This window comes from Chionomys nivalis, chromosome 11 (assembly GCF_950005125.1).
Source record: "Chionomys nivalis chromosome 11, mChiNiv1.1, whole genome shotgun sequence".
Lineage (NCBI taxonomy): Eukaryota > Metazoa > Chordata > Mammalia > Rodentia > Cricetidae > Chionomys > Chionomys nivalis.
In genome coordinates this window covers 40895757-40907691 of record NC_080096.1, presented here as the reverse complement: position 1 = coordinate 40907691, position 11935 = coordinate 40895757, and the positions used below count along the sequence as shown (strand labels likewise).

Genomic DNA, 11935 nt, shown 5'->3' with positions numbered 1-11935 from the left:
CAATAAGATCATTGTGCACCTCCCTATTGGCCAGGCGGCCCCGAGGAACAGGAATTGAGTCTCCAAAGCCTATCATCACTGAGTCCACTTGACATCACAGAAAGAGGGTAGGCATAAGCCTTGGACCAGCTTTGTATAGTCCTTCGCAATGCTGGCCGATCGGCCACTGGGCAAGGCACAGAGTGGATCTAGGGCTGCAAGGGGCTGCAAGCCGGGGGCGGGATGCAGCATTCCCACCCCCACCTCCTCCCTACCTTTTCAATCAACACTGACTACCCTGCTGAGTTTTATAGGCCCTCAGAGCCACATAAATCCCTCCCAGACAAGAAGGGGGACACAGTAAATAAATAATGAGACAGAATTTTCAATCAGATCAGGGCTTTCTGTAGACCATGTCCAGAGCTTTTTCTAAGCCCCAGGCGCGGCCACTCACTGACTACACTGATTAAATCTCAATGAAGTCTCTTCAGTCTCTGATGCTCTGACTTCTCCAGGTTGGTAAAACTGGGAGGTTGCAGGGGCCCGGGTCTGGAAGGGTCCCAGCCCAACAGCAAAGAGTTCAATTCACCCATAGGTGAAAGGGTAGAAATGACACCCGGCCTCACCTTAGTCAACTGGTCCCCCTCCCGCCACAGACAGAAGCCTGAGCAGAGGGTCTCCCCACGTTGATACTCCGGTGTCTCACAGTGGGTGGGCAGTGTGACCGACCTCAGTGCGATGACATAAGGGTCCCTGGAGGGGAGTCAGAGTGAGGAGTCAGAGATCATCCACAGGAAAAGGTGGGGACCCCGTCCTGTTCCCAGGCACGGATTTTTTTCCCTCAGAGCCTGGTGTCTTGCTCAGGGCCAGCTGTAGAGATGGGGCATCTGTGTTAGCAGCACCAGGTTCAGGCCTCACGCGTCACCATGGATCTGTGTGCCTTGAGGTTTTTCATTCTTTGGGTCCTTGTCTCCAGAAAAGAGATGCCATCTATCCTGGCTGCACTCATGCTGCAGGTGCCAGTCACAAGCTCCCAGGGGGCAGAGGCCAAGGGATAGCCATGTCTGTGGCCTTAACTATGGTGGCCTCAGTCACAAGCACCAGGAACTGCCTTGCTTTGGGGAGCAGTACAGGCCCTGGCTGTCATGGTGAACTCCACCAGCAGCCTACAAACACCCGGTGGGGGTCTGACTTCAACCACCAGTGGGCAGCAGAGCTCTGCTCCAAGTTGCTGCTCCTCCTGAAGAGGGAGGTGAGGCCTCCCCACCCCTACTGCACCCCTCAGATGGCAGGCACTCACCCGTTGTCGCAAGGCTTCCGCCTAGAGGCCAGGATCACAAAGTCTTGGGGCTTGGTATTGCCGCTCAAGGCAGGGCTGACGACGTGGTAGATGGCATCGTCCTCATCTACCTGCTGCACCAGCTCCACACTCCTGTTGGGAGGCTGGAGTCAGGACCTGGGAGCCACCGCCCGCCGCTCTCAATGGGAGAACAGCTCTGACAGGACCCTGCAGATTACAGCCTTCTGAGCAGTCCTGGGGTGAGTTCCTCACCGCTGCACAGCTCAGCAGAGCCAGAGGAACGGGAGAGGCCCTCCAGGATGCATGCGTGCATGAGTATATGCAAGTGCCCGTGCACATACGCACATGCACACAGCAGACACAAAGTCCTATACACCGGAGCAGATGTACAGGTACATGCATGTGTGTTGACAGAGACTGCGCTTTCATTTCCCTACTGCCCAGACCGGAATAATCACCCAGAAACTGTATTAACTGCAACACTGTTTGGCCAATAGCTTAGGCATATTTCTAGCTAGCTCTTACATCTTAAATTAACCCATCTCCATTGATCTGTGCATCACCACAAGACTGTGACCTAACAGCAAGGTTCTGACTGGCGAATGGCATTTTTTTCCTTCCGCAGCTACACGGAATCTCCTTGACTCTGCCTACTTTCTCTATATATCTCTGTTCAGATTTCCCACCTGACTTTATTCCGCCCTGCCATAGGCCCAAAGAAGTTTCTTTAATAACCAATGGTAATAAAGCATATTCATAGCATACAGAGGGGAATCCCACATTACCTTACCTTTTCTGTCTAAATGAAAAGGAAGGTTTTAACTTTAACATAGTAAAATTACATATAACAAAACAGGTATCAAGCAAGAATTAGAGTTACAATATTTATATCTACTTTATCTTTTATCATAACTAAGGAAAACTGTAATTATAACTATCTACTCTTCAACTATCAAAGACCCTAGAAGGATATAATATTACCTAAGTTAGCCGGGCGATGGTGGCGCACGCCTTTAATCCCAGCACTTGGGAGGCAGAGGCAGGTGGGCTCTGTGAGTTCGAGACCAGCCTGGTCTACAGAGCTAGTTCCAGGACAGGCTCCAAAGCCACAGAGAAACCCTGTCTCGAAAAACCAAAAAAAAAAAAAATTAAAAAAATTAAAAAAAATATTGCATTGTAAGCAACTTCCAAAACTCTAGAACTGACAGAAACATCTTGTTGCCTGGACATATATGTATGTATATACAGAGACATGCACAAATATATATAGACACACTCAGACACATAGGCACACAGCACTGGCTTGGGGACAGGCTGGCTGTGAGGGGCTAGAGAAGTGTACTGGGGGATCTTTTTTACCTTGGGTCACTCACACCCTCAGTGATGCTTCATTGGGTCCATACCCGCCCATCTTTTCCAGTTCCTCTGCCTAGACACCACCTACCACCAGTTACCTCTCAGTTTTCTAGAGCACGCCACCGGCAGGCCGGCTTCCCCAGGCACAGCGTTTTAAAGCGACACAGTTCATTCTCACCCCCTCTCTTCTCTTTCCCTCTCCCTTTCCTTCTTGCTCTCACTTTCTCTCACTCACTCATTCTATCTCTTGCTCTGTGTGTGTGCATGCATGTGTGTGTGCACACATAAATATGAGTATTTGTGAGTATAGGTATTCCTTTAATGATGCATTGTGGACACCAACAACCTCAAGTATTGGTCATTGCTATTCACCTGTGTGTGCCTGGCTAATTGGCCCTAGAAGTTCCAAGGAGTCAGTCTCCTGTCTCCTGTCTCAAGGAGCCCTGGGATTGCAAATATGAGTCATACGCCCAGCTTTGCATGGCTCCTGGGATTCAAATACAAGTTCTCATGCTCTGCTTGTGAGCCATCTCCCCGAGTCCAGCATAACAGGGCTGCGAAGAGAGCTTAGATGGAAAGCCCAGGTGTGCATGGCTATGAGCGAGCGCTCTGCTGAGGACAGACTCAGGAGCAAGGAGCAGGCCACTCGTGGAAAGTCAGCTGGCAATAAGCAGCTCACTGAGTCTCCAAGTCCATCCAGTCTCCTAGGGAAGCACTTGCAGTGCAGGCTCCGATTGAGCCATGGCATTGGCAGAACTGAAGATGACTTTGAGGATCTGAATAAACACCACCTTAAACTTTAACTTTCCCAACCCCACAAGTTGGCTCAGTGGGAAGGGGTTTTGCCAACAAGTCTGCTGATCTGAGTTCAATCCCTGGAATCCACAAGTTGTCCACTGACCTACACACACACAAATACACAAATGCCATTTTTAAAAATGTAAGTGCTGGGGAGATGACTCAGTGGTCAAGAGCACTGACTGCTTTTCCAGAGGCCCTGGGATCGAGTCCCAGCACCCACACAGTACCTTACAACCATCTGTAAGTCCAGTCTCAGAGAATCCAATGATTCCTTCTGGACTCCATGGGTACCAGACACACATGTGGTGCACAGACAAACATGCAGGCAAAACAGCCACATATGCTGGGCAGTAGTGGCACACACCTTTAATCCCAGCACTTGGGGTAGAGACAGGTGGATCTCTGAGTTCAAGACCAACCTGGTCTACTGAGTGAGTTCCAGGACAGCCAGGGTTACACAGAGAAACCTTGTCTCAAAAAACAAAAAAAAAAAGACAAAATACCCATCCTCATAAAACGAATAAATAAAACTTAAGAAGAGGGGGGAAACAGAGGCTCAGAAAAGAAATGGCCTGACTAAGGCCGCACAGCCATTTAGAACAGATAAACTCAGGCCTCCACATCCAATGCCAGGTTCAGTCCCTTCCCTAGGGCCTCAACATGCCCATGGCTTTTACTGCCACCCTACACATAACTATATCCCATGGCCAGATCCATCCCTACAGAAGGTCAGCGGAGCAAAGCATCATGGGGGAGGCTTAGCATCATCAGCAGGCAACCCCCCCAAATTGTCGCCTAGTGCTGTCCCCTCACTGGTAATGCTTGTCCCACTCCGGCCTCCTGCGCAGGTCCGAAAGCAGCGTAAAGACTTGGGCAGCATCCACGTGGACCACCATCTCCAAATGAAATGACAGGAACTCTTCCTCCAGGGTGTACAGGTGGACCTGCGCAGCACAGAGGGTGGCCTCATTCCTGCACCACGCCCCCAGACTAGGCTGCTGGGAGACAACGGCTCCCGAGGTCAGGGCTGCCACTGACGCACTGTCTAAAATGCTTGACTGTCTCTGAGACTTAGTCACAGCCCTGTGAGAATGGACCTCTGACAGAGCTCAGAACTCGAACTCACAGAGATCCACCTGCCTCTGCCTCCCAAGTGCTAGGATTAAAGGTGTGCGCCACCACCACGGCACAGCTGAAAATACTTCTTTAAGAAGCAGTAATCAGGGGCTGGAGAGATGACTCAGCAGTTAAGGGCACTGATTGTTCTTCCAGAGGTCCTGAGTTCAATTCCCAGCACCACATAGTGGCTCACAACCACCAGTAATAAAATCTGGTGCCAACTTCTGGCCTGCAGGGACACATACAGGCAGAACATTGTATACATAATAAATAAATCTTTTTAAAAAAAAAAAAAAAACAGAGACTTTTTTTAAAAAAGCAGTAGTCGGGGACTGGAGAGATGGCTCAGTGGGGTAAGAGCACTGGCAGTTCTTCCAGAGGACTTGGGTTCAATTCCAAGTTCTCGCATGGCACCTCACAACTGTCTGTAACTCCAGTTCCAGGGGATCTGATACCTTCATACCAATGCATATGAAATTAATAAATTATTTTTAAAAATTAAAAAAAAGAAGCAGCAATCAGAGCCGGAGAGATGACTCAGAGGTTAAGAGCACTGGCTTCTCGTCCAGAGGACCTGAGTTTGGCTCCCAGCACCCATGTGGCAGCTTCTAAGCCCACTAGAGTCTGTAACTCCAGTCCCAGAAGATCTGACACCCTCTTATGACTTCCCCTGGGCATGCGTGTGGTGTGCAGATACGCATACAGACTGAACACCTTTACATATGAGGAAAGCAAGGTGGCAAGCAGATCAGTTACCTCACCGAACTCCACGGACAGCACCCAGTTGTCCTTGGCCATAAGCGTCTTCAGGGACGACACGTTGTAATAGCTCAGGTACACCTGGAAGAGACGACCAATAAATGCTTCCTTCTCCTGCCCCAGGGGTCCCTGGATAGGTCTGTGCTGGTATGGGGAAAGGACTGGGCTCTGCGAAAGGTGTCCAGGCTCCCACATGCCCTCCACACAGCCTTGAGCAGCCACAACCAGAGCCTCTACTCCTTCTTGTAAAACAGGGGCACACCCGTGAATAGCATTCATGGAGCAGAGAAGGGTTTCCCATGGCCCTGGACCTGTGAGTTTCCCCCCAAAATCACTCCAACCAGAGGAAAGGAAAGGGGCCCTGGAGACTTGGAAACAAAGGGTTTTACCTGGTTGCTAGGATCCCAGGGGACAGACAGGGCCATTTCCGACTGCTTACAGGACACAAGGTACTTCCTGAGAGGGAAGAGAACACCCTGAGTCTCTTGGAGTTCACTGTTCTTAGCAGATGTCATTGCCCTCTGCAATGCCAAGCCGGTGCTGAGCCCTGTGGGGTTGAAGACTCTACCTGGCAGCGCAACTAGGTATGGTGACCCCCAGAAAACTGCAGCTGAGAACACAAGTTCAGCTAGCACCCTAGACAGTTCACAGGGGACTGGCAAGGACAAAAGGACAAGACTCCCCTTTGCCCACGCCTCAGTATTCTCTCCTCTGGAAGGGTAGTCATGTCATCTTTACCTCTGAGGGGCTCTACAAGGAACATAGTGCTTAGCAGATGGTAAATGTCCCAGAAATGTAGATTTTTCTTAAGAATACAGCGTGTGAGACACTGGGCGCAGCTACATCATCGACACTTTTGTCTCTGTTGTTATTGTTTTTAACCTTTTTAATGATTTATTTATTTTTATTTCATACACATTGGTGTTTCACCTGCATGTCTGTATGAGGGAATCAGATCCCCTGGAACTGGAGTTACAGACAGCTGTGTGCTGCAGTATGGGTGCTGGGAATTGAATCTGGGTCTTCTGGAAGAGAAGCCAGTGCCCTAACTGCTGAGCCATCTCTCCAGACCCAATCTACAGTTTTACAGAGGACGCAGACATGCCAGGTTGCAGGTCATGAGCCACTGGGTCTGTCCTCTAAACTTTTCTGGGTTTTGTTCTAGTTGATTTGTTTTGGTTGAGACAGATCTCCCTATATAGCCCAGGATGGCCTTGTGGCGATCATCTACCTCATCCCCACAAGTGCTGAGATTTGACCCTTTCATCAGACAGGCCAAACAAGATTTAAGAATACCCGATCAAGCCAGGACCAATAGCAGATCTCACTCAACTGTGTGCCCTAAGGACAAGAGGCCTTACCCTCTGTCCTCGGTGTCCCGGTGTAAAAAAGAGCAGTAAGACACTTTACATGACATCACTGAAGGCAGAAGGGTATGCGGTGCAAAGGGTTAGCCTATAAGACAGAGGCAGAGGACTCCCAAGAGTTCAAGACCATCCTGAACCACTTAGCAAGTTCCAGCCCAGCCTAGGCTACAGTATGAGATCCTATCTCTAAATAAAATCAAGTGAAAATAAAGGGGTGAGGAAGGACAACCCAGTACTGGGCCCAGGAGAATCCCTGGAGAATCTCGACTGTCCTGGAGTCACCAGTGGAGCATGTCCCTCCCGTTACCCAGACTCACTCACCTATCCAAGCGGATCTTCTTCCTGGCGCTGGCCTCTCGGTATCGCCGTTCGCCCTCCTAGGAAGGAAGCAGGGAAAGGTGTGTGGTTCAGGTGGGATGACCAGATACCCCATATCCTTGCCATCCCTGTCCCCTGTGTCCAGAGGACCCTGAAGTTCATAGAGAAGCCTAGATCTCACTAGGGCAGCAGGAGTCAAAGCGTCCTTACTGGGAAAGTGTCAGGCCCCCAAGCTCCGTGGAGCCTTTAGGGACCCTGGACACCCTGGCCCCCTTCTGGGCCTCTGGGTTTTCCCCAACATAGAATGGGATGATGAAAGGACCTCAGAGTGGTACCCTAAGTCACATTCATTGGACACTTGGTAGGGACTAGGCCCTCACAAGGGCTCTGCTTGAGACCACACCTGTTCTCTGTTCCACGTTCCTGAGCCTAGAGCCTGCGATTCCCAGTTTACACAAAAGGAAATTGAGGCCCAGTGAGTGAGTTGAATGGTTCCCAAGGTCATAGAAGTATGGGGTCGAGCCGGGGTCAGAACTCAGAAGGCCAGCTTCAGAGCCCACCTCCTCTATCCCACTCAAAAACACAAAGACAGCAACTGGCCCTCAGCAAGCCAAGAGTGTGTGTCTTCACTAACACAGAACCCAGGCATCCATGTGTCCCTGCCTGTCCCCATAATGCTAGACATCACAACTTCTCAAGGGCTCCAAGGATTTGTAGCCAATTGGTCCCCCACAGCCACAAATTTGCAGCACACTAATCACATAGGTAAGAACTGAAACTCACAGAAATACATGTTCAAGAATGTGGCGAGGGGGAGACCCTATCAGTTTAGGGTTCCCAAGCCAGGGGTCTCTGCGACCTGTGGGCTGTTCAGGTCCATGATCCCCCAACATCGGTCAGACCCCATTGTGTTCCAGTCCTGGCTGGCAGAGTAGGTGCCCAGCTTCATGGGGGAATCTCTGAGTCAAGACCAGGATGCTCCGATCTGGTTGTGCGTCAGTGAAGAGCCAGAGACAGGACTGTCACAGGGTGACAAGTGACGAACTTGGGGATAGGGCACTTACTCCAGGCTGGGGACGAATCCAGGGCAATTTCTGAGGCTGGTCATCTTTGTCCAGGACCACAAAGGTCATGAAGGCACTGTTGATGTGTCGACGCTGGGTCTCGGCCTCCTGGCGATAAGCCTCCACACACACGCCCACCTCCATGCTAAGGTTGAGTGAACGATAGGGTCAAGTTCAACAGACCTTCCCCATGCCATGCCCTTCTACATCACACACTCACACACTAACACACAAGTACACACGCAGGCAGGCAGGTGTACACAGAATACGTACACACTCTCCTGCAGTTCTTCCAGCAACCGGACCCAAATTCCATGGACCAGAACCACACATGTCCTCTTCAGTAATCTTACAGAGAACCTAGTGTGTGCAACACACTGATGAATGGACCTGCCCAGCGGGCTTCAGGCTGACAGCCCAGGAAGTCAACAGAGCAAAAGACACCCAAAAGTCACCAGAGGGCAGGTGACAGGGCTCAGCAGGAAAGGCATTTGCTGCCAAGTCTGATGACCCGAGTTGGATCCCAGGACCTACACAGTCAAAAATAGAAAGCTGATTCCCACAAATTGTCCTTTGACTTCCACGTGGGCATGCTCAGGAATCACACACACATACACACACACATACACAAATACCCACTCTAAGTAAATAAATAAATATAATTTCTTAAAAAGTAAGCCCTTGGATATTACAAAGGAAGCAGAACATGCTGGCATATGCTAGTAATCTCAACATTGGTGATGCTGAGGCTGGAGGATTGACATGAGTTGAAGGCCAACCTTATAATCCCAACCCTGGGGATGTGGAGAAAGAGACGTTAAATAACTTGCTCAAAGTCACACAGCCTGGTAGAAGTGGAGCCAAACTTGAACCCAGGCTGCCCGGCTCCAGATTGCTCATCCTCAATGAGCACACAAGTTCTCAGAAAATAGCCTTTACTTAAAGCCAGCTGTGGTGAGAACAGACATCAGAACTCACGCCAAGGTGAGATGCTAGAATACCTGTTTTAGGACAAGGGTAGGAAAGGATCGGGGAAACATGAGCAAGAAGAGGCCCTGTGACCTGTGCACCCCCAGAGCTCAATCCTCTGGCCACGCAGGAGAGAGATGGGGCACACAAGCACAGAGCAGCTCCCCAGCTGGTGGGAGACAGAGCACCTATGGAAAACCTAGAGAAGAACCCCAATACTGCCATTGGACAACAATGGGAGACACAGAACATTCCAGAAGAGGGACTACTAGCTAAACTTGGACCATGTGAACAACTCAGCAATTCAGACCTCGTCTGCTGGGGAAGGGCTTGCCTTAGGTAGTTTCTAGAGTCAAGAAGAACCCTCGGCCCTTGGTGAACCAGTCCTACCCATGGTGACACCTCACCTATGCTTGAAGGCATTATTCACGATGGCCTTGAGCACCAGACGGTCCCCCACCTGTGATGGGCCTCGGAAATGGAACATCTCGATGGCCTTGAGTGTAGGGTGTGCATGACAGAGCCGGCTGAGAGGAAGAACAGGGAGACAGAAGAAATGGTCGGTACTGCATCAGGGTGCTTGGACCAGCCTTCTCCAGTCCCTAGCCTCTAACCCATCCTGGATCACAGACATGGTCCTCTGGCCCAACGCAGGGACGACTCTGCTCCGTGCATCGCACTAAAGCTGTTTCCAGCTTGGCATGCTCGCCACTGTGCATGGCTAGAAAGGAGCTGAATTCGAGGCCAGAAGAGAAGCGAGCAGGAGTATTGCCTGAAGCAAACGCCTTTCCTGCCTTCCCTTGGCACTTTTGCCTCAGTGACTGTGTCTCCTGACACTTTAAGGCCCACCCTTCCCAAAAAGGCTTCTTGTCACAGGAGGCCCAGTGAGGTGCTCCTCCACCAGGAAGCTCTCCCTGATCATCTAGGCCCTGAGCTCCTCAAGCCTTACACTCACAGGTCAGGCTTCTCAGATGCTATTGCTTAGACACCATCTCCAACTTAACTTCAGAGAAGAGGTGGCCTGAGCTGGGCTCTACGAAAACTAGCCTAGAGGAGGAAGGTGGCTTAGGGGATGCTGAGAGGACAACAAAGACAAAGTCATGGAGGCACAGGAGTGTCGATCGATGACCTCCGGTTATCACAACTATTTTTTTAAGCCCTGACAACTGGAGTGCCATGAACACCAGTCCAGCACAGAGGTTATCGGAGGAAGTAGAACTTATTTTCACCATTAGAAAGAGGGACAGGGGTGGGGGGATTGGGGGGGCTGGAGAGATGGCTCAGGGATTAAGAACACTGGTTGCTCTTCCAGAGGATCTGAGTTCAATTCCCAACAACATATGGTGGCTCGCAGCCATCCATAATGAGATCTGGTGCCCTCTTCTGGCCTGCAGGTGTATATGCAGGCAGAACACTATATACCTGATAAATAAATAAATCTTTTAAAAAAGGGGGGGGGGCAGTCAACAGTAGTGTTATGGTGGGGCTGGGCAGTATGCTGAAGAGTGGGAAGTCACACCAGGAGCAAAATGGGGGGCTAGCAAAGTAGGGGGGTCGAGGGGGACAGAGCCTGAAGGAACAGTTACTAGCTAAAGTTCAGGCAACGGCAGATCAGGGAGAGACTTCAGGGTCAGTCTGCTGGAGAGACTCCCAGTGGCTACAAGGAATGTGGCAATGGGTGGGTAGAAGAAGGCATGGCCAGCTCACAGACATGGCTGCTCTCTGGCTCAATAGGTGTAAAAAGCCAGGATTATCCTCATAGAACACCCAAGCTTCTGGAGCCTTGAGTGCCGACATAGGAAGGGTTTCTCTTGCCAAGGAAACAACCTCTGGCAGAAGCAGAGAAGACATAAATAGAGGCTGTCTCACCTGGCTGCAATGGTGGCCACGTTCTCCATCCAGGCCATAATCTGGCCCCCAAAGGTATTACCCTGATGATTGGCATGAGGAGGCAACACCAGCTCCACGCTCTCCACTCGGGTCTTCTCTGCGGGCACCATATTGCTGAAGTCCTTGTCAGGGTCTGGTCAGGGAGGAAGGCAGGGAGGTGAGAAGATCCCTAAGCATAAACTCTCAGTGGAAGCCCCAAGACACGGGCCCCACCCTGGAGTATTAGTTTAATACCAAGTGATCACAAAGCCTAGACCGGCCCTGGGTAAAGAATAGGAGGACATGGGAGGAGGGGCATAAGCCCCCCACGGGGAAGCAGAGGCGTGGCTAGGCTTTGAGACAGGCGCACCTGAGCCAACCCCTGCCTCAGGGTGGATGACCTTGGATGCATCAAGCAAACTACTGGTTCTCAGACACCCACCTGTAAGAAGCAAGCGTCAGCCCTAGCCAGACAGGACTGTATGTCAGTGAGGGATGGTTGCGGCTATAATGTGCTCAGCTCAGTCAGTGGCTACACTTTCAGGACGATCCTGTTCCCTGCTCCCTGACCAGCCCCTATTCCTTGCAGGAGAGGCATTAGGGTACCCAGGGTAGGAAAGGGTCAATGTGCAAACAGTGCCTCAGAGGTCCAGGGAGATGATGCCAACATGCCCAACCAAAGCAAGGTGCTGTTATATGTCTACAGAATCCTAAGAGAGTCCTCTGCAGAGCACCCAACAGAGGGATGACCTTCACTCGGGTGAACAGCCTGGTGAGATGTCACAGGAAAGGCAGGACAGGGAAGCAGAAGCTGAGAATGACCTAAGCCCAAGTCTGAGGCTTGGATGACAGGCAGAGGGACCTAGACTGATCCTTGGAGGCAGGTATGTGGGTGGGTTGGGGGGTTGTGATGGAATGGACAGATCCATAGAAACAAACCACCTGGAAGAGTTGGGCTTCCTCTAGCATCCCCTAAGTCCAGCACAACGGGGTTCAGGGAACTTAGAGCTCAGCAAGCTCAGCACACAGTCAGT

The 11935-nt window shown here is 50.9% G+C and overlaps 1 protein-coding gene across 3 annotated transcripts in view; it reads right to left on the bottom strand.

Annotated features, from left to right (window-relative positions):
- The window catches only part of Acot11 (acyl-CoA thioesterase 11), a 54272-nt gene that overhangs the window by 4292 nt on the left and 38045 nt on the right, over positions 1-11935 (bottom strand). For all 3 annotated transcript variants that reach the window (XM_057784622.1, XM_057784621.1, XM_057784623.1), the window contains exons 7-15: positions 10902-11055; positions 9440-9559; positions 8064-8208; positions 7003-7058; positions 5704-5770; positions 5312-5395; positions 4250-4380; positions 1280-1411; positions 606-732 (exon numbers count right to left, since the gene is read on the bottom strand). In XM_057784622.1, coding sequence (XP_057640605.1) covers positions 606-732; positions 1280-1411; positions 4250-4380; positions 5312-5395; positions 5704-5770; positions 7003-7058; positions 8064-8208; positions 9440-9559; positions 10902-11055 — 1016 coding nt within the window. The remainder of the gene's footprint in view (positions 1-605; positions 733-1279; positions 1412-4249; positions 4381-5311; positions 5396-5703; positions 5771-7002; positions 7059-8063; positions 8209-9439; positions 9560-10901; positions 11056-11935) is intronic.